Source organism: Prosopis cineraria, unplaced genomic scaffold (genome assembly GCF_029017545.1).
Source record: "Prosopis cineraria cultivar Desert tree isolate PC_DT_omini unplaced genomic scaffold, ASM2901754v1 PC1339, whole genome shotgun sequence".
NCBI lineage: Eukaryota > Viridiplantae > Streptophyta > Magnoliopsida > Fabales > Fabaceae > Prosopis > Prosopis cineraria.
Genome location: NW_026556664.1, coordinates 4,030 through 27,043, shown reverse-complemented (window position 1 = coordinate 27,043; position 23,014 = coordinate 4,030). Strand labels below are relative to the sequence as shown.

The following is a 23,014-nucleotide window of genomic DNA, read 5'->3' as shown; positions in this document are numbered from 1 at the left end:
TTGGACTGTTTAGATATCCGACTGGTTTAGATTTCAGCTTGGTTAGCATCAAAAAAATCATTTGAGAATTAGGCCATTTTAGACAGGCGATCAGATTGAAAATTAGGATTAAATCAAGAACTAAATTTGACTTTCAAAAACTAAGCTGTTAAAAATATCACTTTTTTATTTTTTTAAAAATAATTAATTTTTTTAATCATTTAATATTATATTGCATCATATGACTTGTTAAATCATGATAAACTTAAAATATTTAATTTTATTTTTAAGTTAAGTAATAATTTTATATTTATTTTTTACATTTAAATTATTATATATAAATATAATTTTTTAATTTAATTATTACGTTATGTGTTCAACCATTAATTCACTTTAATTAGATTATATGAATTATAAACTGTTAATCTTTTTTATTTAATATTTGATTCCGTCTTGAAAACATTAAAGAGAAATCATTCCTACAGGCTACAGGCGGAATCTTTTTAAAAAAACTTTTTTTTTTTTTCAATGCGCCTATACTAGCTAGAGCGCTCCGGGTTTTAAGCGTTTCGGCAGGTAAAACCTACGTAGTGCTCATTGCCAAAAGTGTTTTCGTAGGTTTTGATTTCACATACACAAAAAACAAAGTGTTTTCATTAATAAGCGCTTTAATAAAGGAGATCTTGCATGCCTTTTTTTTAGTGATATTTCAAATAGTGAAATATTCCATTTCATTTAACTCCATCGTATTTAATTAATGACAGTTCAATTCTATTTTCATATTAAACTCCCAATCATACCTTAAAGTGAACAATTTCTTGGCTATAGATGTTGAGATATTAGTTGTTAGTCTATACCTAATATATGGTTGAACCTTAGGCTTGTAAATAGGAAAATTGTGGTGTAATCCTCATTTGTTTCTCGCCATAGTTTGGGGATGATCCCTTTTGTTGCTCATGGTTGATGAATATTATAATTCAATTTCATTCTAGTTATTTCTTTCTCTTCAATATGCTTAACAATAGAAAATCAGTATTTACATGTGTGGATATTGATATAATAAGTTAATTATAAAAGATAAACATAAATAAATATGTAATAAAATAAGTTTTCTTAAAAAAATACATTGAAATATTATATTTTTATTTCTTTTTATATAAGGGATGAAATATTATAATTTTGTATAAATAACTCCATTATTCTATGAACCACATAAATTCATATGCACTCTTTTGTATAAGATAATAACTAATACTTCATTTATAAAGTGTATTCTAAGTCTTGAAAAAATAAGGATACAAAATACCTCTTTAAAACATATTTAAATCTGAATTTTTTAAATTTTATTTATTTATAGATAATTTAGCTTATACTTTTTAGAATAAATTAAACCACACCTCATAAAAAGAATAATATAAAGGCATATGTGAGTGAAGCATTTCGGGGCAATATATGCTTGTCATTTCTGAAGTGCATTGAAGACAGGTTTTACATCAGGACATTATATAAGAATAGGAATTAAGAATCATATAATTAGAAAAGTGAGAAATTGAAATACATGTTCAAGGAATCAATGCAAAGTAATCAAAGCTATTGCCTTATACTTCACGCAAGATTTAAATTCATATTAAGAGGTGGATTCACAATGAGAAATTATCAAATTTCTTTCAAAAGAAAGATCATATAATATTATTTTAATTATTTTTACTTTCAAAATTTTATTTTTGTCAAGCTTTTCTCATGAAATTTGTCGAGAGAAACATTTTCCTCCAAGATGCAGGCACATTCTCTCCAAGTTCTCTCAAAATTTTTCACTGATAATTATTTTGAAAGAAAATATGTGAGAAATTCCATAAGAGAGCCTTTTCGAGAGAAATTCTCTCAAATAAAAATTTGAGAGAAATTTTTTAGAGAAATTCGTTGATTTGTTATAGTGGGATCTAAAGCTGTTAAAATTCATTACAAGGGATCATAAAAATTAAAATTAGGATACATGAAAGATACAGGCAAATGTAATTGATTATTATAACTTTTTTTTATAATATGATTTTTTATAACCTTTATTACAATATAATCTGTCAATAATAATCTTAAAATTAATGTGTGATACTGTGCAAGGCACAAGAGTACTCTTTCAAAAATAAAATTGTGCAGTTTTCAATTCCACACACAAAAATAAAAAGTAGTATTAGTCCTCATTAAATCAATATAATATAATTTTTTAAAATATTTAATTTTAAATAATTGAATCATTACAATTTTAAAATCTTTACTTTAAAAAAATTAAGGAAATTTAATATAAAAAATTTACTTTTAAAGAATTATTACATTTTGTCAGCACAACACCCTGTCTCAATCTCTGGACTTACATACGGACTTTCAAGGGAGATATGATTATTATCTAGTTGCGGTTTCTGGGCATTAATATAATTTAGCTTTATCTTAATTTGTTGTTTTTCATCTCTTTATTATTTTAAGAAAATAGCTTTCTCTCAAATTATGTGTTTTTGTTAGTAACTATCAAATACATGTGTGAGATGTGATAAGAAAAAATGTACCAGATTTGATTAGGAGTAATATAATATTTATAAATTTTTTATTTAGTATTTTGTTCTTCTAAATAATTACTATTTTTAAAATTCTTTCTAATGAATATTATTTTCTCCAAGTCCTTTATTATAATTTCCCTCCAATATATACAAATTCCTCACAGTCGTTCATATTTATGAATAACTAAATCAGTTTATAATATATTTTTTAAGGTAATTTGGTGTCCCAAGATATAAGGTATTTTGAAAAAAAAAAAATTTTATTAATTATACTTATTCTAATATTACACATCTTTTCTTGTTGTATTGTCTATTTCTACATTCAATGTTTCACGAATAAGATTATATTAAATGAAAAATATTTTAAAAATTTATATTTTTATTTTAAAAAATAAAATTATAAATTATATTTAATAAATTTTATTGATATACATAATTTTACTAAAAAATATCTTATAAATTAAGATGATAGAGAAAAAAAATAAAAACATCGTTTCATTAACTACTCTCATAAGTTGCAATTGGATAGCTGCTATAATAGACTCTTACTATCTTTTTCTTTTTTGGGTGAAAAAACTCTTGCCAATTACTATCTTTATTATTGAATTTTCCTCTCACTAAAAATCCAATTAACTTCATTTTTGACAACATATGAAAACACAGGAGTAAAGAGATGTTCCATATCAATTCGAACATATTTTTTCAAACCTTCTTATATTACCAATTAATTCTTATATTTTTTTAACTTTCTTATATGTAAATACAGGATTCCAATATTCTCATCACAATTCGAATGTCTTTTAGCGCTGGAATTTGAATAGCTGGATAGAAATATACAAATTAATTGGTAATAATTAGTGGGATTTGTCATGGACATTTATCGTCTTTATTTCTCTTTATTTATAAGAAATCCACACCAAATTAATTAATGTATTCAATTAACCCAACTTGATTATACTTAGTATTTCTATTGTGTGGGATGAAGTCTAAGGAATGAATCGTATTATTTATGATTTTTATTTAGTTTTAACAAAATTTTTACATAATTAAATATATAGATTGAATTAAAAAGAATTATAATTAATTAACGACATAAAAGAGAAAATACAATTATACAACTAACAGTGTTAAAAGAATCGAATCATAGACAATCGATCAGCAGCAAACTCATAGTTAATTAATTATATAAATTCAGTACAATCACACACACACATGCTTGCAATTTCTTCTTCTAATAGAAAAGGCAAGTTAATTATATCACTTTGGTAAAAAGAAAATTAAAATAAAACAAAAGCAAAAGCTAAACATGAATAGTCTCCCCAAATGCTTTCAGACTTGTATGTCAAAGGAATATTTCATTAAACCAAAAAAAAAAATCACAATCACGATAACAACTCTATAGAATCCAATCCACTAATACATTAATGTTTGCATAGCTGTTTTTTTTTTTTAAATTCATTTTATGTTATTTTATGTCTTCATCTCGTATGACTTTCAATCAATTTAAGTAGGTATTAAATTGGTTTAAGTTAATTAATTAATATCACCAGATACAGAGAAGTGTCCACGAACCCTCGCTCCCATGCCACGTCCATTGAAGGTACCATGCTGAACCACATCACCTTGAATGGTTTGGATGCCTCTATTGATGTAATATGGGTTTGAACCCACATGGACTGATGTACTTGAACTATGGCTATGTATTAGACCGTTTGGTCCTTGACAATGCATTGGCCATTGAACTGGTTGAGAATGACCTGCATGAATTCAACTAAATTGTATGTAAGATTGGGTGGATTAGTTTCTACAATCCATGACTTAAGAGTATTTAGAAACATACTTATAGATTACTTGCTAACGAAGTCATCACGCAATACAATAACAATGAGATCAATTTGAACTTGAGTCATCGTAGAATATAATAAGCTACTTTTTAACCAATTATAGTACTAACAATTATTAGGTGTCAAATTTATACTTCAATTATCTATAATTTTTTTGAACTTTCTATGAAATTACGACAAAGGTTTTGTGATTATCTTTCTGAATTTATAAAATATGACAATACTATATTATATATATTAGCAATTACTGCACATTATTTCAAAGTTCAATAAAATCCCAATAATTAATGAACTTAGGGTCCTTTTTGTCGAAAATAATATTAGGAAAAAGAATTATCACTTAGAATTTTATTGACAAAATGAACTTGTGTACCGAACGATTCATGGAATAATTGTAATCAATTTCTTAATTTGATTAAGGAGTCAAAGTACATATCATATAGTTCTCTATACAATTTTATAAATCGCACATTTAACCATTTTGATTTACGCACGTACATCCAAGATATTAATTTAAAATAATCTTATGTTTAGGTATGCCTAATTATTCTCTCCTTATATTTATAATATATTTCAACCCTTCCATTACTACTGTACGCATGTGTAAAAATAAGTCAAATATTTGACAAATTTATTAATTACTATATATAACTCCAATTACAGTCAACTTTAACACACTTGAACAACTAATTGATCTCCAATAATTACAGGGTTTGCAATTATTAGAAATATTGCTAACTTATAATATTGTTCTGCGTTGTCAAGAACATAAAACCAAATAAATTGTGTGGTTGTGATTCGCAACACTTCTTTACCAACAAAGAATCCATTACTAACCCAAAAAATCCATGTTTTGCTATATATTGAATAGAAGCTTTACAATATAAACACACACACACACACACAAACTCTCTCTCTCTCTCCCCCCCTCCTCTCTCTCTCATTTTCAGTTCAAAATTACAATACATTCTAACTAATTTCTACCTCCCAAGAAAACAATTAACATCATTATTAAAAACTACCTACTATTTGCATGTCTACTATTATTTAAAAGCTAACCTAATCACAAATAAATATCCAAATCTCATTAATTTCAAATATTAATCTTGAGGAAATTTTTGAAAAAAAAATACCATTAACCACTCCTCATAAAAATTAAAAAACCAAATTTTCTTATATTTTTAAACAATATATCTCTTTAAAAAAATTGGGATCCAATGAGTGGCTTAAATTCACTCATTCAATTAATGTTCTAATTATAGCTATTGAATTTTATCAAAACTTGAAAATTATTAAGATATATTTTCCTTGAAATAAATCCAAAACAACCCTTATAATCAGAATGCTCCTCACATACGTATGATATCCCCACCATAAATTGGACATTTAGTGCTTTCTAAGTATCATATGACAAAATTTTTGACAATAGTTATTATCCTATCATGTGAGATACTTGTTGAGTAAGTATGGATTTGTACTATTCACTGTATCAAATCCCTTAATGACAATTTTGACTTAGGGAGTGTGTGTGTGTGACCGAGAGAGAGAAGAAGAATGATACATTACCTACACCATTCAAGACACCATATTGATAAGTGAAACCTTCAATATTTTGATCATGAACGCCATGGTTGTCACAGAAGCCATATCCATAATACGGTGCTTCCATATGTATGTTACTATTGTTACCTCTACCATAGTGTTGCAGCTGTTCTGTTAGATGATAAACAAAGCCTGCCATTGATGATGAGCTTTAGAGTACCGATCAAGTTCTATAGAACTTGTCAAAATCTGAAAAACTTATAAATTAAAGGCTTGATTTGTTACGTTTGTGAGAGAGTGAGCATACCAACTTGTTACATGTCTCCCTTTTTATAGATGAAATAAAAAGAATATAGAAGATGCCTTAATTCATTTTTAGATTGAGCAATTGTCCTATTATTGAAGTAATCTTATCCGAGATACGGTCAAGAACTAAATAAGTAGGCACCTTTTTCAATAAAAATTTGAACATTAGTTTGTCATCATATTGTAAATAGCCAGTCTCTTCTGTTAAATCCAATTATGCTGATATAAGATATGAAACATTTGACTTTTCCACAATTATAGGAAAAAAAATTAACTAGCTAGGCTAATCAATATATAAATTTTTAAGAAAATGTACGGTGAAGCATTCTTCACTCATGCATATGTTCTACATTTATTTAGTTAATTAATATAAAATATAAAATTTATTTTTATTATTAGCATGTCATCATAAAACATGTATACATAGCTTATTTATGAAAAATGTTAGGTTATCAAAGTACGAGCGGATTTAAGCTAACATGAAAAGTGCCACATCAGATAAATTAGTTACACTTAATAACTAATATAAAATAAAGAGAAATGACCATAAACTTGAATTTTAATATTTTAAGTTAAGATGTGATATTTATATGTCTTTTTATCTTTATTATATATTAATTATTAAGTTTAAGGTTATTCTATGTGATATTTCTTACATCAACTCAAATTCACTCATACTTCAACAACCTAACCAAAAAAAATATATATATATATTGGGAGTTTTGAGTGAAAGGTAGTAGTGTTGCCCCACCTCTTCATTGGATTGACTTAAAGTAGAGAAAATTGTATAGTTGGCGAAGGATTCTTCTTGCTAAGCACATGGGTAATGTTTTGCTATATGTAGTGGTGGCATCAAGTTCTTCAAGACTTGAAGCTAAGTAATATATATATAGATGTAGGGTTGTCATCACAAGTCAAAAAGCTAGACATTTATTTTCTCAAGTTATGGGATGTGGGGAATTCTAATCATTTAGAGCATCCAGGCAAAGCTATGTCACGTTGCGTTTTTATATGAACTTTTGTATCTGTTAAACTTCTGTTGGGTGTAATTTTAAATATTGTTTGAAGGGAAAATTTTCTTAACATCGATGGATTTAAATAAGATAATATTATTCCATATAATCCTGGGTTTGAATTAGTTTTATTAACACATGTATATGTATCCTATAAACTTTTCCTAGAGAGAATATGTTGGTACGTAGTAGTATTATTGGGGGGTGGAGAAGAAATCATTTGATGTTTTTAAAATATGAAACTCTTGAAAAAATAATTGTAGTGTAATTTTCCTATCTCTCAATGTCGATTTGAACACTGGACATGTGAAACATTGACAATTATGATGTATATTGATAGTTTTTGTAATAACATGTGATATACTTTAATGTCATATGACTCCAGTCATTAATAAAAAGCAAAGTTAACAAACTTCGTACTTAGTAAAAATGTTAGTTATAATTTTAAAATTGTAAAAATATGTAACTTTCCAATTTTGTCTTTGTTTGTAATTAATATTTAATGAATAATATAATGAATTATTGTTTAGGAATTCAAACAAAAATAAATAAATAAACAATGAGTAAAATTGAAAAAATATTAATTTCTCTAACTTCATCTTATATTAAAAATAAAATTTAAATTTTGTCTAATGTCGACGATCGAAGAAAATATATTCAAAATTTTAGGGTTTGGCACTAATTGGAATTAGGGATTAATGGTAAAAGATGAGTTCATGCGAGTTGGAATGGAGACGGAGGATCAATAGACTAATAAATTGAATTCTCTACTCTCTCTCTCACATATAGTTTCAGAGAGTAATGATACTAAGGTAAGTAGATGTTATTTTGCATTGATTTTGAAAAATATTTCACATCTATTTGTTTTGTTTAAGGAAAACGGCCGGTTGAAGAGAAATGGGGATGTGGATTCGATCCTTGTCCTCGCACCCTGCAAGTGTCAATGTTGTAATTGTTCAATATCATATGAAAAGGAGAAAGATTTTATATTAAGAATAATTAAGCAAAGAATTTGACGTTGTAGAAGAAGCAAGGAAGTTCTGGTTGGACTATGAGAAGAAAGCTGGATTTGGAAGGAAGAAAAAAATAATTTGACAAAGCATTTTCATAAAACTAACCTTAATTAACTCACAGTTTCATTGATTGATTTCTAGTAATTAAGCATGCATTCTGAAGCATTATTGAGGAAACCTTATAGCTGCAATATTGACACTTGCAATTTTGATTGATCTATTTGGTTGCATAAGAAAGTAGATTGTGCACTCTCCTGCAGGAATCCTTCTTAGTTCTTATTCTTTGTTTGATTGGAGGGGAATGGAAGGAAAGGGAGGAAAGGGAATATTTTAATAAATTTGATTCTAAAAAATGGAGATTTGAGAGTGAACTCATTAAACTTTTGAAACCCTACATGTCCATTTTTAAAAAAATTAAACTCATTAAAATCTTCCCTTCCCTCTGCAAATCTCTCCAATCAATCAAACATGTTAAAGATGGGACACCAAATGCGCTTGTTTGGTTGGTAGGAATCTAAAGGAAAGAAGAAGGAATGTAAAGATTATATGGTTTGATATTGTGCAAATTTGCTTCTTGGACTCCCATCACCCCCACTAAGAAAAATTGGTCCTTTTTTAGGAAAATGCCTAGAGTGAGATGCCTATATAGTCATGTTTCAAATTAATTTTAGGAAAATTTTAGTTGATCCATATCATATCATGAATTTAATAGGATTATCAAATTTAATCAATTTAGTTTAATCTCTTCTTGCTGTGCTTTGCAATCTTCATCGGATTGAAGTAATGTAAGTTTTTTTGTTTGAAATTTATATTACCCATTTCATTAATTTGTTTATAGTCAACAATAAATTATTATTTTAACTAATTTTTATTAATTATAAAATAGAATGACCACTTTTATAAAAATGATTATGAGCATAATAATTATTTTAATATATAACTATTAATAAAAATAGTGACAAAATATTTTTTTTATAACCATTTATTCTATTTTTATATACCTCACACAAAAACATGAATTTACCCATCAAATTGTCTTTATTCCATTTGCATACTAAACGTGTGTTAGCAATGATCATTACTTTTTCTTTCCTTTTCCTTCCAGTTCTTTTCATCAAAATATATTTATTCTACCAAATGGGCCTTTGATATATAAACATTATAACTTTACTTAAGAATAGTGTGATAATGAAGTTCAAAGATTATTACTTAAATTTAAATATATGGTTTTTATAAGTTGATTTTGAAATGCACATTTGCTTGCTTGAAAATATTGGCCCCTTATCTTGATTTGTATAATATGTGCTTGTTAAAGTTTTTGCTATATATAATTTACATTAGGCAAAATATAATTGTTGGCATCCTATATTTAATGTTTAGCATGTTTTGTTGTTAGTCTTTATGTTATGTTGTTTTAGTCCCTTAAGTTTTACTGTAATATTTGTTTTCAACGTTAATCTTTATTGTCACTGATGGAATTAAACATGTTGGTGTGTATAGCTCTGTTAATTCTATTATTCAGTTCGTAAGATTATAATGAATTGGATATTTTATAAACAAAATGATTAATAATTTTGTTGGAAGTCTACCCTAACTGTCGTGTCTTCTATCTTCTAAAGCTTTATTAATGCCTTACTTTTTTTTTTATCTTCTACTCATTTTTATATAATTTATTATGATTTTGACAAGTTAACATAAGAAATAAGGTAGTTTATATATATATATATATTTTTTTTTTCTTTAGAATTTTTTATACATTTCTAAAAGGTTTAACCTTTGCCTTCCATGTCCCAAAAAAGATTTGTCTTTAGGAGAATTACATTCAAGTTCTGTATAAAAAAATTAATTATTATAAGATTTATTGATAATTGAACTAAGATCATTGACAACACAATTGTTATTAATGAATTTTATAGTAATTAATTTTTTTATATGAAATCTAGATATAATTTTACTTTTGTCTTTTGCTATCGATATAACAGAATTTTAAAAAAGAAAAAAAAAGAAAAGAAAACAAGGCCAATAGCCAACACAAACTCATATTTTAAGTAGTTATACAAATTCAGTACAATCACCCACACACGTACACTGCTCAATCAATAACTCCAGAAATTCCAGACCGATTCATGAATTATTACATAGTTTTTATTTCATTTAATTAAATATCTTCATGACTGCCAAACAGCTTAGGTATTAAATTGGATTAATTAATTAAGTTACTTAATTAGTTAATATCACCAGAGACCGAGAAATGGCCACAAAGCCTAGCTCCCTTGCCACGTCCATTGAAGGTACCTCGCTGAATCACATCGCCTTGAATGGTTTGGGTGCCTCGGTTGATGTAAGATGGGTTCGGACCCACTTGAACCCATGTGGCTGAACCGTTGCTCCGGTTGGCACTATATGGTCTATTACAATGCTTTTGATATTGAACCGGCGGTTGAGCGGATGAGTAACCATTCCCACTCACGCCTGCATGCAACAAACTTTGTATTTCAATGAAGGGATCAAATAAACCATTTTTTTCTTAATTGAGAAATTAAAATTGGAAACGTTTTGAGTGAAGATTGTGTGAGACCGAATACTTATTTTGGTTTTAAATATAAGTTATTTCTAATTAATTTATGCATTTTAAGAAAATTGCTTTATGATTAATCTTCTAAAATTCAGATGTTCTAATTTTATATTTATTAATTATATTAATATCAGAGTTTCTCAAAGTACATTATGTAACCTACAGGTACAGTATATGTTTTTTTTTTTAAGAAAACCTACAATGTATAAAAAATCAAGGGCCGTTTGGTTTAACTGGATGAGGAAGTTTAATTGATTTATCCTGAGGTTTTAAGAGTTCAAATTCTTTGATATACAGTTACGTTAAATAAATATATCAAGAACATTCTATAAAATTATCGTTGATAGTAATGATCTCATATAGTGAAGTTTGGATTAGTTAATGTGAAAAGTGATAATAACCCTGAGTTTTTCAAAGTACGGGGCTATGGAATAAAATAAAAGATAAAATTGAAAACAAGTTATTTAATATTATAAGATGATTTGTATTTTGTACCAAAAAAATACTTTTAAATAGTGTTTTTTTGTTGAGAATCAGAGCGAGTGGCATGTTAAATTGACTGAATTATATTTTCTATACATGTATTTTCATAGTTAAGATATTTCATCTAGTCCTATTTATAATTAATTAACTTCTAGCATGTTTTACTAAAATCATGAAAAACTTTAAATCTCATTAACCTTATCCAAAAATTTAACAAGTTTTTAATTTTATTCTTATAAAATATATATTTGAAAAATAAAATATTCTATTATTTAATAGGGGTAAAAGAATAAATATGAATACAAAAATTATAAAAGTACTTTATAAATAAAATTAAAATAAATATTCAAGTTCTTTAAAATTGATGTAAAAGGTCTTTATTAAACAAGAGCTTATAATTATTAATGTAGTTAAATGAAGAAAGAAGATACATTACCTAAGCCATTGAAAACAGCACATTGAGGAGTAGTGAGAGCTTCGATGTTTTGATGAACCACAGGATTGTAATAGAAGCCATGTCCACCATAATATGGTGATTCGATATACATGTTATTTTTGTTAGCCTTGCCATTAATGTGTTGTGGCTGCACTACTCTGTGATGATGAACAGAACCTGCCATTATTATCGAGTTCTGTATATGTAGAACTGAAAATCTGATACTTTAATTTGCCCTGTGAATAGAGGTTCTGTGAGATTGAGCATGCCAACTTGTCATGTGTCTCCTTTTTTATAGATGAAAGAAAGAATCCTAGAACACTAGTGGTGGCTGGGCATAATATTTGATGGTTCAAAATATATGCACTTTGTTTAAAATTTGTGGGAGCACGAATAAGAAGACTGACATATTATATAAAAAAATATATAGCAAGTTTCCTATTTTCAAAGTTATGAACAGAATATCCACTTTATTGGCCAATTAATAAAAAAAAATAGAGTTCATGATAAGTCATCTTAATATTTAACTTATAAATGTGACTTTTTTTAAAAAAAATTATCTGTGATGAGTTGGATGTAGATTTTACATGTGAAATTTGAATTGAAATTTTTTTATTTGAGTGTATTCCACCAATGAATGGGTTGTCTTGATACGGTAATTTGAGCTAAGATTGATGGACCATTCTAAATAAATTTAAAAAATCTTATGGCTAAGCTTGGAAAATTAAAAGAATTTTTTTTTACTTAGGTTTATTCAGGCCACCCGAATAAATTTGAATAAATCCAAGCCAAGCGCAAACCCGAATGAGCTTCATTTGAATTCCTTTTTTATTATTAATAAAATAATATAAAATTAAAAATATTAATTTTTTAAATAAAAATTGAAATTACATAAAAAATAAAAATATTTGATAATTTGGGTATTCGAGTCAGCCCAAATAAATTTGAAAACTTAAGGAATTGTCGAGCTTAATTATATGGGTTTTTTCTACATGATAAGATATTTTAAATCCGATTCAAATGAGTCCGGCCTACATAAACTTTGCTTGCTTGAATCACTAGCTCTAAATTAAAATAGACAAAATTATTTTTTATATTTTTTTGGCAGGAAATTTTTTATACTTTATTTAAAATATTAAAACAAGGCAGTGATGCACTGTTCACTAATGTATATACAGGACGTATCTTAATTAATCAATATAAAATATTAAATATATGAAAGGTTGCATTGTTTATAAACCATAAATACAACTCATTTCTTAAACTTGACTTGGTTTTGTCAGTGAGATGTATGTTTAATTTTTTTTTTACCAACATGTTTAAGTTTTTATTTGAATATACCTTTTGTTTGGGAAAAAAAGAAGGAAGGAAAACTAGAGGAAAAAATTTTAAAAATAATAAAAAAATTATTTTTTTAAATTTTCTTATTTTCTTCTCACTTCTCGATCCATTCAAACCAAACAGTAACGTTGCCCTTTATTTGATTGAATTAAAGTAAGGAAAGAAATAAAAAGTTGAAGTTTCATTCTGAGCACGTTGATAATGATCTGCTATATATATATATATATATATAGGTGGCATCAAGTTCTTGGAGACTTGAAGCGTAGGGTGTCAAAAGTCAAAAGCCTAATTATTATAATAATCCAGTAATTAAAAAAGTGATTAAAAAGAAACGCTCTTTTTTTTGCCCTTTTAATTAAACGATAATATGTCCTTTTAATGCGAAAGCTGGAACTGAAGCTAAAGCTAGAGACATGGAGACATATTGTTTAGTCATAGGATACGTAGGGTGTTGTTATAGATCAGTCGAGGAATCGATGCGAAGTCAGGTTAGGATTATTAAAAATGTTATATCTTTTTTTTCCGGGCCAAAATGAAACACGTGATTTCGATCGCTTGCTTAAATTTTGTTATAAAAAAATGTTATTATTATTTTTTGTTCACACATATGTATATTGAAATATTGTGAGGGATACACTCACTCGGATCCTGAATAAAGTTGGAAAATTTTATTTAATAACCTTAGATGTAAAATCCCAATCACCTTTGTTATTTATATCGATTTTTTTTTTTGAAACTGCTCATATAATTAAATCCTTGTATGATGCATAAGCTAATGTGAATAGTATACTTTTTTGGATACATCGAAAAAAGAAAAAATAGAAACCAAAATAAAGCAATAAAATGGAGCAGTAATTACGTGGACTCCATCCTCTTGAAGATGCTCTGTGACCATTTGTCCAGAAATCAGTTGAAGACAAGTAGCATGGTCAATTTCCTCTTGGAGCATCTGGTTAATTTCCTCAATCGAAGTATCTACATGCAACTTCTAATCTATCGATCTGATAGCTTGGATGACCTCTGCTGCATCACTAAAAAGTTTTACTTCTCTAAACCCAGTCCCGGTGCAAGACAACTAAGGGTGTAATATTTTTAAATTAATAATTTAAAAATAATTTAATAATTTTTTTAAAAAAGCACGTACATATCTTACTATTATATCCTGCATGCCTTGATATTTTGAAATCATTTAGCAATTATCTTATTGTCGATGCTAATAAAAATAATTTTTTTAATATAAGTCATTAAACAATTATTCGTTAATGAATTTTTTATATGATTTTGCAATTGATTTTGCAACAGAAAAGACTCTTCTTATAATTGCTGTGGCAATCGATAATATTATTAATAACTTCAAGAGAGCATAAATGAAGAGATAAACTATATGTCTTCTTGTTTATACCAATTTTTTTTTTGTTTGCAAGACTACCAATTCCTTTTAATAATGCAAATATAGTATTGCTTTGCATATTAAGTTTCAAGTTGATTATCAAGTATCATTAAATTAAAGGAAGAAAACTCACATAGATAGAACTTGACAAATTCAATTAAATTTTTCTTATCAAAATTTTGGGTTAAATTTTTTAACCTTCAGTTGAACATATTTAAAATTTTTTTCAAAACCCAAATATTTTTAAAGTTAGGATGTGAGAAATATTTAGATGAAGGATGCAAAATAGTGAAACTTATGACCCTTATAAGTTTCTTCATGTCCAGGGTGTGCATTTGCCCCCATGAACTCAACATAGCGTCACTTATGATCCCAGGCCCCTTTGAAGACCTATCAGTCTTCCCCACAACTCTGCAGTAAGGCTACCTCCTTCTGAAAGTTAGGGAAAAGAAAAAAAAAAAAAAAAAAGCTTCCACCACCTTCCGATTCATCTTCAACAACTTGCAACAATTTGTATTAAAGTAGGTAATTTAGGTAGGTAAGTATTTTGGATTGAGCTCAATTTGGACCATCTCATTTAAATCCAAACTTATAGAAAAGCTTGAATAATCAAGCTTGACCCAAATACATGAACCATCAATTTTTCATTTTTAAAATTAATTTAATTTTACTTTAAAATTATTTATTTTTATTTTATAAAAAATATACCATAACAATGAATCTTATTTCACAAAGTGGGATCAATTATATGGATTGTACGATACTATTGTAATTTATCATTTATCAAGCTTTTAAAAATATAAAATATATTTTTTTAAAATACTTAAAAGATATAGAAGACTAAAAAAAATTAAAAAAATATGTGGGTCATAAAATTTTAAAATTAATATTAAAATACATTTTAAATATTGAAAATATGACAATGTAAATATTTTTAATTTTTTAAGAAAATATCTATAATAATGTGTTCAAATATATGATATCATGGTATAAAATGACATACAATTTAAAAGATTAATTAATATTTAATATATTTCTAAAAATAATTTTTTTTTATTTGAGTTCAAGAGCTTGGCCCAAATTTTTTAGGCTTCTATGGGCCAGTCTAAATAGGCCCAAACTTTTGAAACACAATTTTATTGAGTCTGGTTTTAATTCCTTTTTTTTTTTTAGTTTATTTGGGTTCATACTCGCTTGAATTATTAGTTCTAGCCTATATCGTGAGAAACATGAGAGAACGCCTCATCCACCCAAACCGACACTTCTAACTTCTCTATTACCATGATGAGGACCTTCATTAATGTATCTGGTTTTGGTTACAATCTCCAGATCTATCAGATTTTAATTTCTGTTTTGATCAAGTCAGACATCGAAGAATACCACTAGCTTCGACCTCGCAAGTAAGCAGCACTTCATTTGAGTTTTGGTGCACTCGCTCATTTTGATGTTTCCAAAAAGAGCCACCATAAGATGCTAAACAAATCACACCAACATCCATAACTCTCAGCTCCTTTATCCTGAATATTGTGGTATAACCATGAATCTATATTAAACTGAAAGAACCAGCCTTGCTTCTTCGTGGTCGGATTAGCTTCATCCACACCTCTCTAACAAGTCCACAGTTACATAACACATGTAGAGTATCTTCTGTTCTCCCATCGCAGACATTACACTCCTCAATGGTATGAAGGCTCCCTCTTGACACTATTTAAAAAATGCTTTTGGGAGTGTTTATTTTTCACTTTTAGGAATGCTTTTGAAACACTTTAGCAAGGTGCTTTTGGGGTGGCCTATGATATCGCTTCCCTTGATGAATTTTGTTTCATCTGTCATCAACCTTCCATGTTTTACCAACCACGAGTCTGGCATCTCTGTGGTATTTGCAATTTCCATATCATTGACCATATCAAATTAGGCTCCACCCCTTGATGGACATAGAGTTGCACAAATTTTAAAAAATATCAACTCGTTGCTGATACAGAAAAAAAAAAAGAAAAAAAAGGAAGAAAAAAAAGTAAGTAACAGGTGAAAAATGTGACAAGAAGAAAAGCAAAAGAAAACCAAAAAAATAAAAAATAAAAGAAGGAAAGAAAGCATGTCACGGGTGTGACAAAGAGAAGAAAGAGAAGAAGAGCAAAAGCAAAAAGAAGAGTGAAATCTTGTTGATAAAAAGAAGGGGAAAAAAGTGCAAAACAAGAGTGAAAGAGAAAGAAAAAGAAAAAGACGTGAGTGGAATCTTGTCAAAAAATTTCAAGCACAGAAGAAAAGGTAATCAGGAGCTAACTCAGTTGTGACTTTTCTAAACTTCTATTGATTTAATTTTACATATATAATAATAACAATATAGTGAAAGAGTCAATATTTCTCTGGTCTCCACCTCACCTTCTGCTCCTCACGTGAATTCACTACCTTCAAGCGTTGCTTCACCTACTCCCATGTTGCTTGATCTTGGCTCTTTTATATATACATACATACATACATACATACATACATACATGATCTTGGTCTTTTTAAGTCAATATTTGGCATTGAATCATCACCACAGCAATATTTCCCTCGCAGCACTTGGGCCCATAACACATTGCGATCGGCGACTAGACGCCACCCAATTTTCATAAGCCAAGCCTTATTTTGCATGTTCGAGTGGCAAATTAAGTCCCAAGCCTCCAAATTGCTTTCCACTACAAATCTGATCCCAAGCATTGGTTATCTATGCGAGCCATGTTGATAATACTTCGATATGAATGATTAAAATAATGGGCATATTAGGAAACTTAATAATTAATCAACATTTTTTTTACAAATAACTAACTTAACTATTTTCTTAATACTTGAGAATTAGTTAATTAACTGTTACATTTTGAAATAAAATGGAGTTTCCAGTACCCCTCCATGCCTTCTCATATAATTGTAAGTTGCATGTCATTTTCATTTGATTGTTTCTCCATGTATATTGAGTATTTTTTAGAAACTTATTTTATTTTTAAATATAATAGGTTTCACAATATTTTTGAGTAATTAAATAATTTTATACTTATATTGAAAAAAGAGAAGAAATGTTAATGGTATCCTTTACCCATCACCATGTAATATTAATTGACATAATTAGAGGTAAAATTAAAAAATATTGTGATTTAATGTGATCTTAACTAAATAATAAACTTTTATTAACACATAAAATTGAGTTAAAAATATTTTATATATAAGGACAGATGGAGTAACAATTAAGACAGCCTTTCCATAATGGAAAGAAATTAATATAAAATGAAAATTTGCTTACAATTCAAATTTCAAAACTTACGGAAAATTGCATTAATGGATTACTGAAATTCCTTAATATATGAAAAAGGATTAATGCATTTTAAATTTGTTAGTAGAAATATTATTCTAGGAAGCATACATATAAAAAATATCAAGTAATATATGATAACAATTGAGCAAACATGAGCGTAAAAAATGTCAAATATAATAATCTAAACAAGCATGATAGTAAAAAAAATAATAAAAAAATATTGTTTTGATATGCATGTATATAAAAAGTGATAAGTAAGGATACTACTTTAACAAATATGAGTGTGGGAAATAATAAGTATAGCAGTGAAAAAAGACAATAGTGATTAATTTTTTAAAAAATATAATTTTAAATTTTTACACTTTGCCCGAGTTTTACTATAAATTTTTATATTTTTTTTTATATTTCAAGTTTTTATACTTTTTTTTAATATTTTAAATTTTTATAATACCATTCATAAAGACACCTATAACATTAAAAAAAATTATAAAAATTTAAAATATTAAAAAAAATATAAAAATTTATAATAAAATTTAAATAAAATGTAAAAATTTAAAGTTATGTTTTCCTTCACTTTTATCTTTTCTCCGTCAGTTTTTCGTCAAGGGTCATGTTTGATTAGGGACGGCATGGGAAATTCATAATGTTTTAGTTTTTTCTTTTAATTAATGCGGTACAGTGGTTCATGAATGCGATTTTTCCTTTAAAAAAAAAAAAAGGCTCACAAAGTGAACACTGGATACGCGTTCGAAACCTGCATCACTTTATCCAATAAGAAAGAGACACGTAGGACAATGGGTGCCGCATGACGTGTCCAGTGAAGAGCCAACGTTCTCGGATTTGGACTTTGGTCCTCCCTATTAATGTCATTCCGACGCTTGGTATCATCTTCCGGATGAAGCATAAAACTTTCGCTGGTGTTCCGTTCCCTGCTCGGCGATTTACGACGTGTGGAGGTGGAGGTGGAGGTGGTGTTTTGACCCGGTGTTGACAGTGCCGACGAAGTTGGAGGCTTCGCTTCTGTTGAAATTTATATCGAATTTTGTGAACGAAGTTTGAGGTTGAGGACTCATGGCGGACAAGTACAATTTGAAGAACCCGGCGGTGAAGCGGATCCTACAGGAGGTCAAGGAGATGCAATCGAACCCTTCTGATGATTTCATGAGCCTGCCACTTGAGGTACCATTTCTTTTGCTGGGAGTCCTGTTATATTAGGGTTTGATAAGCGAGATCCGCTGTGTTAGTTCCTCAATTTGGATGGGTATAATGTTTCTCTTCGTATATCTGGTCATGTGATTATGATTATTGGAACTATCGAGCTCAGGTTTGGTCGTTGGTTGCAATTCATTAAACTTAGTTTTAACTGTTAATTGATAGATCCATTTCGAACCACAAGTCGTTACAATTAATTGATTGGGATTGTGGTTTGGTCGTTGCCCAATCGTGATGAGATCATAAGATTTGCAGATCGAAATTAAATTGTAGGGAAAATTAATCATCCAGTCCTATGGTAGTCTTGATTCGGTCACAACTCAGTCTTCGAGTTTAGCTTGGTGCAACTTACTCCTCCCTCATTTAGCTTGGTTGCTAAACTTTGTGTTGGTTACAACAAGGCCTCGATATTGTTTGAAAGTGTAAGCATCCATTTATTAATGGCTGAAAAGTTAAACTTCAAAGGACTAAATTGTAATTGAGTTAAAACTGCAGGAGTAGATGATTAATTTTTTTTTTCTCTGACGAAAATGATTATTTTTTTCTAAATTTTTTATGGGAATTTAGTTTATGAATTGATATGTGGGTCCAACTTATGTGAAGTTATTACTTTGTTCACTCACTGAAGCTTTTATGATTAGAATTAAAACTACAGTTTTCATTACATAAATGATCAGTCCTTCATTATGATAGACTGCCTTGTTGAAACTTATGGATGTATGTTTAGGAACAAAGTAGGATGGAAAGTATATGGGATTTCTTTGTTTTTTTTTTTTAGCATAACATTTCCCATAAAACTTTATCATTCTTTTTCTTACCCTCCTAGTTTGGGAGCGCCTTATTCTCAGTCTTACTTCATTTTAGCTTTATTATTGAATCTTTTAAATTTTCTAATTGTTTACCAAACTTATTGCAAAAGTATATGTTAACATTATATTCATGAGGATTAGTTCATTCATTTATTGCGAAGTTAATATACGTACTTAGTTATATAATAAACAGTTAGGTAATGTTGGTAGATGCGATTTATCTAGCAATAAGAGCCTTGGTTGATGCTGGGTTATAGAAATCGTTTTTTTCAACCCCATATTCTGCTCCGTTAATGCAATCAAATATTACAGAGTCACTGGGTTATGTTGGAAAAATGTATAAAATTGGGATCTTTGATTCTTTTCGGCTTATTCCACTGAAATTATTCTATGCTTTCATTGTGGTAAAATCCTGAAGCCTTTCTCTTACTCTATTTAATTATTTATTTCATGTAAGGATGCCTCCTACTTAAGAAATGAGACCTTACCTGTCATCCCAATAATGTTTGCATCAATTTATAACTCATGTGCCTATCTGACTTTTGGAATTCCACTATTAACTATCATGCTTTTTTTCTTCTTGTACTTTTAGAGTATTTTCTCTAACTTTAATTTCATCAGGAAAATATATTTGAGTGGCAATTTGCAATTAGAGGACCTGGTGATACTGAATTTGAGGGTGGTATTTACCATGGGCGTATCCAGTTGCCTGCAGAATATCCGTTCAAACCACCTTCCTTTATGCTATTGACGGTAAGCTTTTTTCCCAATGGATGGATCAGCAGATTTTATGTCATGCTACTGCTCTATCTTCAATTAGTTCTGTTTTGTGAACCATCTTTTATTGTCAGAACTCCTGACACTTGAAGTCTCAATTCCTAACTGTTTATAAATTTCAATGTTGTGCTATCAGCCTAATGGACGTTTTGAGACCCAAACCAAGATTTGCTTGAGCATATCAAATCATCATCCTGAGCATTGGCAACCATCATGGAGTGGTAATTAATATTCCTTTCCAGTTGATCAATCTGCTTTATATTATTTTTTTCTATATATGATTGATCATTTTGGATACCAAGAGTCCGAGACTCATATATGTGGGATTGAAGTGTGTGGGGACATAATTTTCACTTGATGAAAGGAGTTTTGTGGCTATTCTTGTATCATCAATTCATCTGGTGGGCTCATGAATCATGATATCTTTTCTTGTGTCTTAGGAGAAGATAGGAGCTATTTTTCCTACTGAGAAATATTGATCAAACAAATTAGTAGTAATTCAATTAAATAACCAGTCTGAGAACGTATTTCTCAGTTAATTTAAGCCTTTTTATTTGGTGCATTACATTAATGACTATGGAGTTTTTATTGAAGCTTCAAATCTCTGATGCAGAATGTTCTGACTTAGCTTATGTGAATGTCTTTTGGCAGTAAGGACTGCTTTAGTCGCTCTGATTGCATTCATGCCCACCAACCCAAATGGTGCATTGGGCTCGCTAGATTACAAGAAAGAAGAGAGGCGTGCCCTAGCCATTAAATCTCGGGAAGCACCTCCAAAATTTGGGACTCCTGACCGCCAAAACTGATTGATGAGGTAAAAGTTGCTTAATGTCTTTTTAGTAAATTCCATTATCTTCTAGAAGGTTTGAAAAACCTTCACTCATCACCCCCTCTAGTCAGTCTATACCAAAAACTCCCCTCTATGAACATGATTGTTGGCAGAGTTCATGCTCTATGCAGTTTGCTTCTTTAGAAGCTCTAATTGCCTAATGAAATGCAGCATGAATTACCAAAAGATCAAATTAGTACTCTTCTAGTCCTATTTGTGGGTTAGAGAGAGAAGATTAATTTTAATTCTATTTATAGGGCACTTCACTATTTTCTTTGTTTCATCTTTACCTTTCTGCCCTTATTAAATGCTAGGAAAAATTATTAAAAATAGTTTTTGTTCTTATTAAGGGGTAGAGGTGGAAATTTATTAAATTTTAAGATAGATTTAATAAGGTTTAAGGTTTTTCTTTGTTGTGGTTAAATATGTTGAAAGTGAATTGTAAATAGGATTAAAAGGAGTGTGAAAACTTATAATTAGGGTTGTAATAGTTATATCTGAAATCTAGAATGAATGAATGTAGGTTTCACCAAGCTTTAGATTTGTATAGTACAAACTAAAACTAGAACTTGGATCTAGCCGGCCTTTGTAAGATTGAAGTGAACTTGATTTTGAGGATTGTACTTGGTCATCCCAGATACACGAGTATATGCTCAGCAAAGCACCCCCTGTTCCTCAACTCAGCCCCTCAGAGTCTCCTGATGAAGAACACCTTAAAACTGAGGAAACCGAGGCCCAGATTAATCCACAAAATCATGAGGCTATGCCTGCAAGACAGGAGCTTCCTGTTCAAGCAATGGATGATGACAGGATTCTTGAAGAACAAAATGCCTGCAACTGCAAATCCTAACCCTGGAGTAGTTGAAGCTTCCAGGGAGATTCCATCCAGTGTGCCTCTCAATCAGGTGCATCAAAATTCAGATTCAAGGGTTCAGAATCCAAAGCCAGAAACAAGGGTCCAAAAACCTGACGATCGCTTGTTCACTATGGCTGCCATAGGACTCACTATTGCTATTGTGGTCCTTTTGCTGAAGAAGTTCATTACATCTACCGAACATGGTGCAGTTTTCATGAATGGATCTTGAGATATATATTCATTGCCGTTTGCTGGCTCCAAAGAAAAAGGCTTTCTGGCCTCATGTAGTTATAGAAATGTATCGTCTAATTATACTTAATCATTTTAAGTAATGCTATAATGTACTAATAAATTGCTAGCACTTGTTTCAGGCTCCAATAAGATTTATTTTTTGGGCCCCCTTTTATCATATGCTCACAGTAAAATGAAAGCATTCTGAAAGTGTAGTCGAATTTGTCTTTAGTGGAAATTGGATCGATATATAAATGAACTTGTTTTCTTTCTTAGTCATGTGCACTTGGTTGAAAGCACGCTCTTATCAGTGAAGAGAGGGGAGCAGGGACATAGCCTGGAGTGAACAATACTAGTTTTTTTTATTCTTATTTACTTACTAGTTATTTTTAATATGTTTTATGGTAATTAAAGAGAAATTTTAAAATTCATTAACTGTTTAAAAATTTAATATTGTCCCTATTAGCTGTTTGGATCGAAATGGTGCTACGGGCTGGGAATGCAAATCCTCTATGGCTCAATTTCGAGATACCCCAT

At 29.1% G+C, this 23,014-nt stretch overlaps 3 protein-coding genes across 3 annotated transcripts; 1 reads left to right on the top strand and 2 right to left on the bottom strand.

The window, feature by feature from the left end:
* Positions 1–3,739: 3,739 nt before the first annotated feature.
* LOC129299890 (uncharacterized) lies at positions 3,740–6,192 on the bottom strand. Its single transcript, XM_054938363.1, has 2 exons — positions 5,939–6,192; positions 3,740–4,285 (listed from the first exon to the last, which is right to left on the bottom strand). The coding sequence occupies exons 1-2, from the start codon at positions 6,111–6,113 to the stop codon at positions 4,062–4,064; spliced, it is 399 nt and encodes a 132-aa protein (XP_054794338.1). The 5' UTR covers positions 6,114–6,192; the 3' UTR covers positions 3,740–4,061.
* A 4,090-nt stretch (positions 6,193–10,282) lies between these two features.
* On the bottom strand, positions 10,283–11,988 carry LOC129299889 (uncharacterized). The gene is made up of 2 exons (XM_054938362.1): positions 11,741–11,988; positions 10,283–10,718 (listed from the first exon to the last, which is right to left on the bottom strand). The coding sequence occupies exons 1-2, from the start codon at positions 11,922–11,924 to the stop codon at positions 10,471–10,473; spliced, it is 432 nt and encodes a 143-aa protein (XP_054794337.1). The 5' UTR covers positions 11,925–11,988; the 3' UTR covers positions 10,283–10,470.
* A 6,654-nt stretch (positions 11,989–18,642) lies between these two features.
* LOC129299887 (ubiquitin-conjugating enzyme E2 32-like) lies at positions 18,643–22,652 on the top strand. Its single transcript, XM_054938361.1, is given in 7 exon segments — positions 18,643–18,942; positions 20,406–20,537; positions 20,698–20,782; positions 21,213–21,356; positions 21,359–21,375; positions 22,028–22,221; positions 22,223–22,652. Coding segments are annotated over 7 exon segments (933 nt in total). The 5' UTR covers positions 18,643–18,834; the 3' UTR covers positions 22,476–22,652.
* Positions 22,653–23,014: the final 362 nt, after the last annotated feature.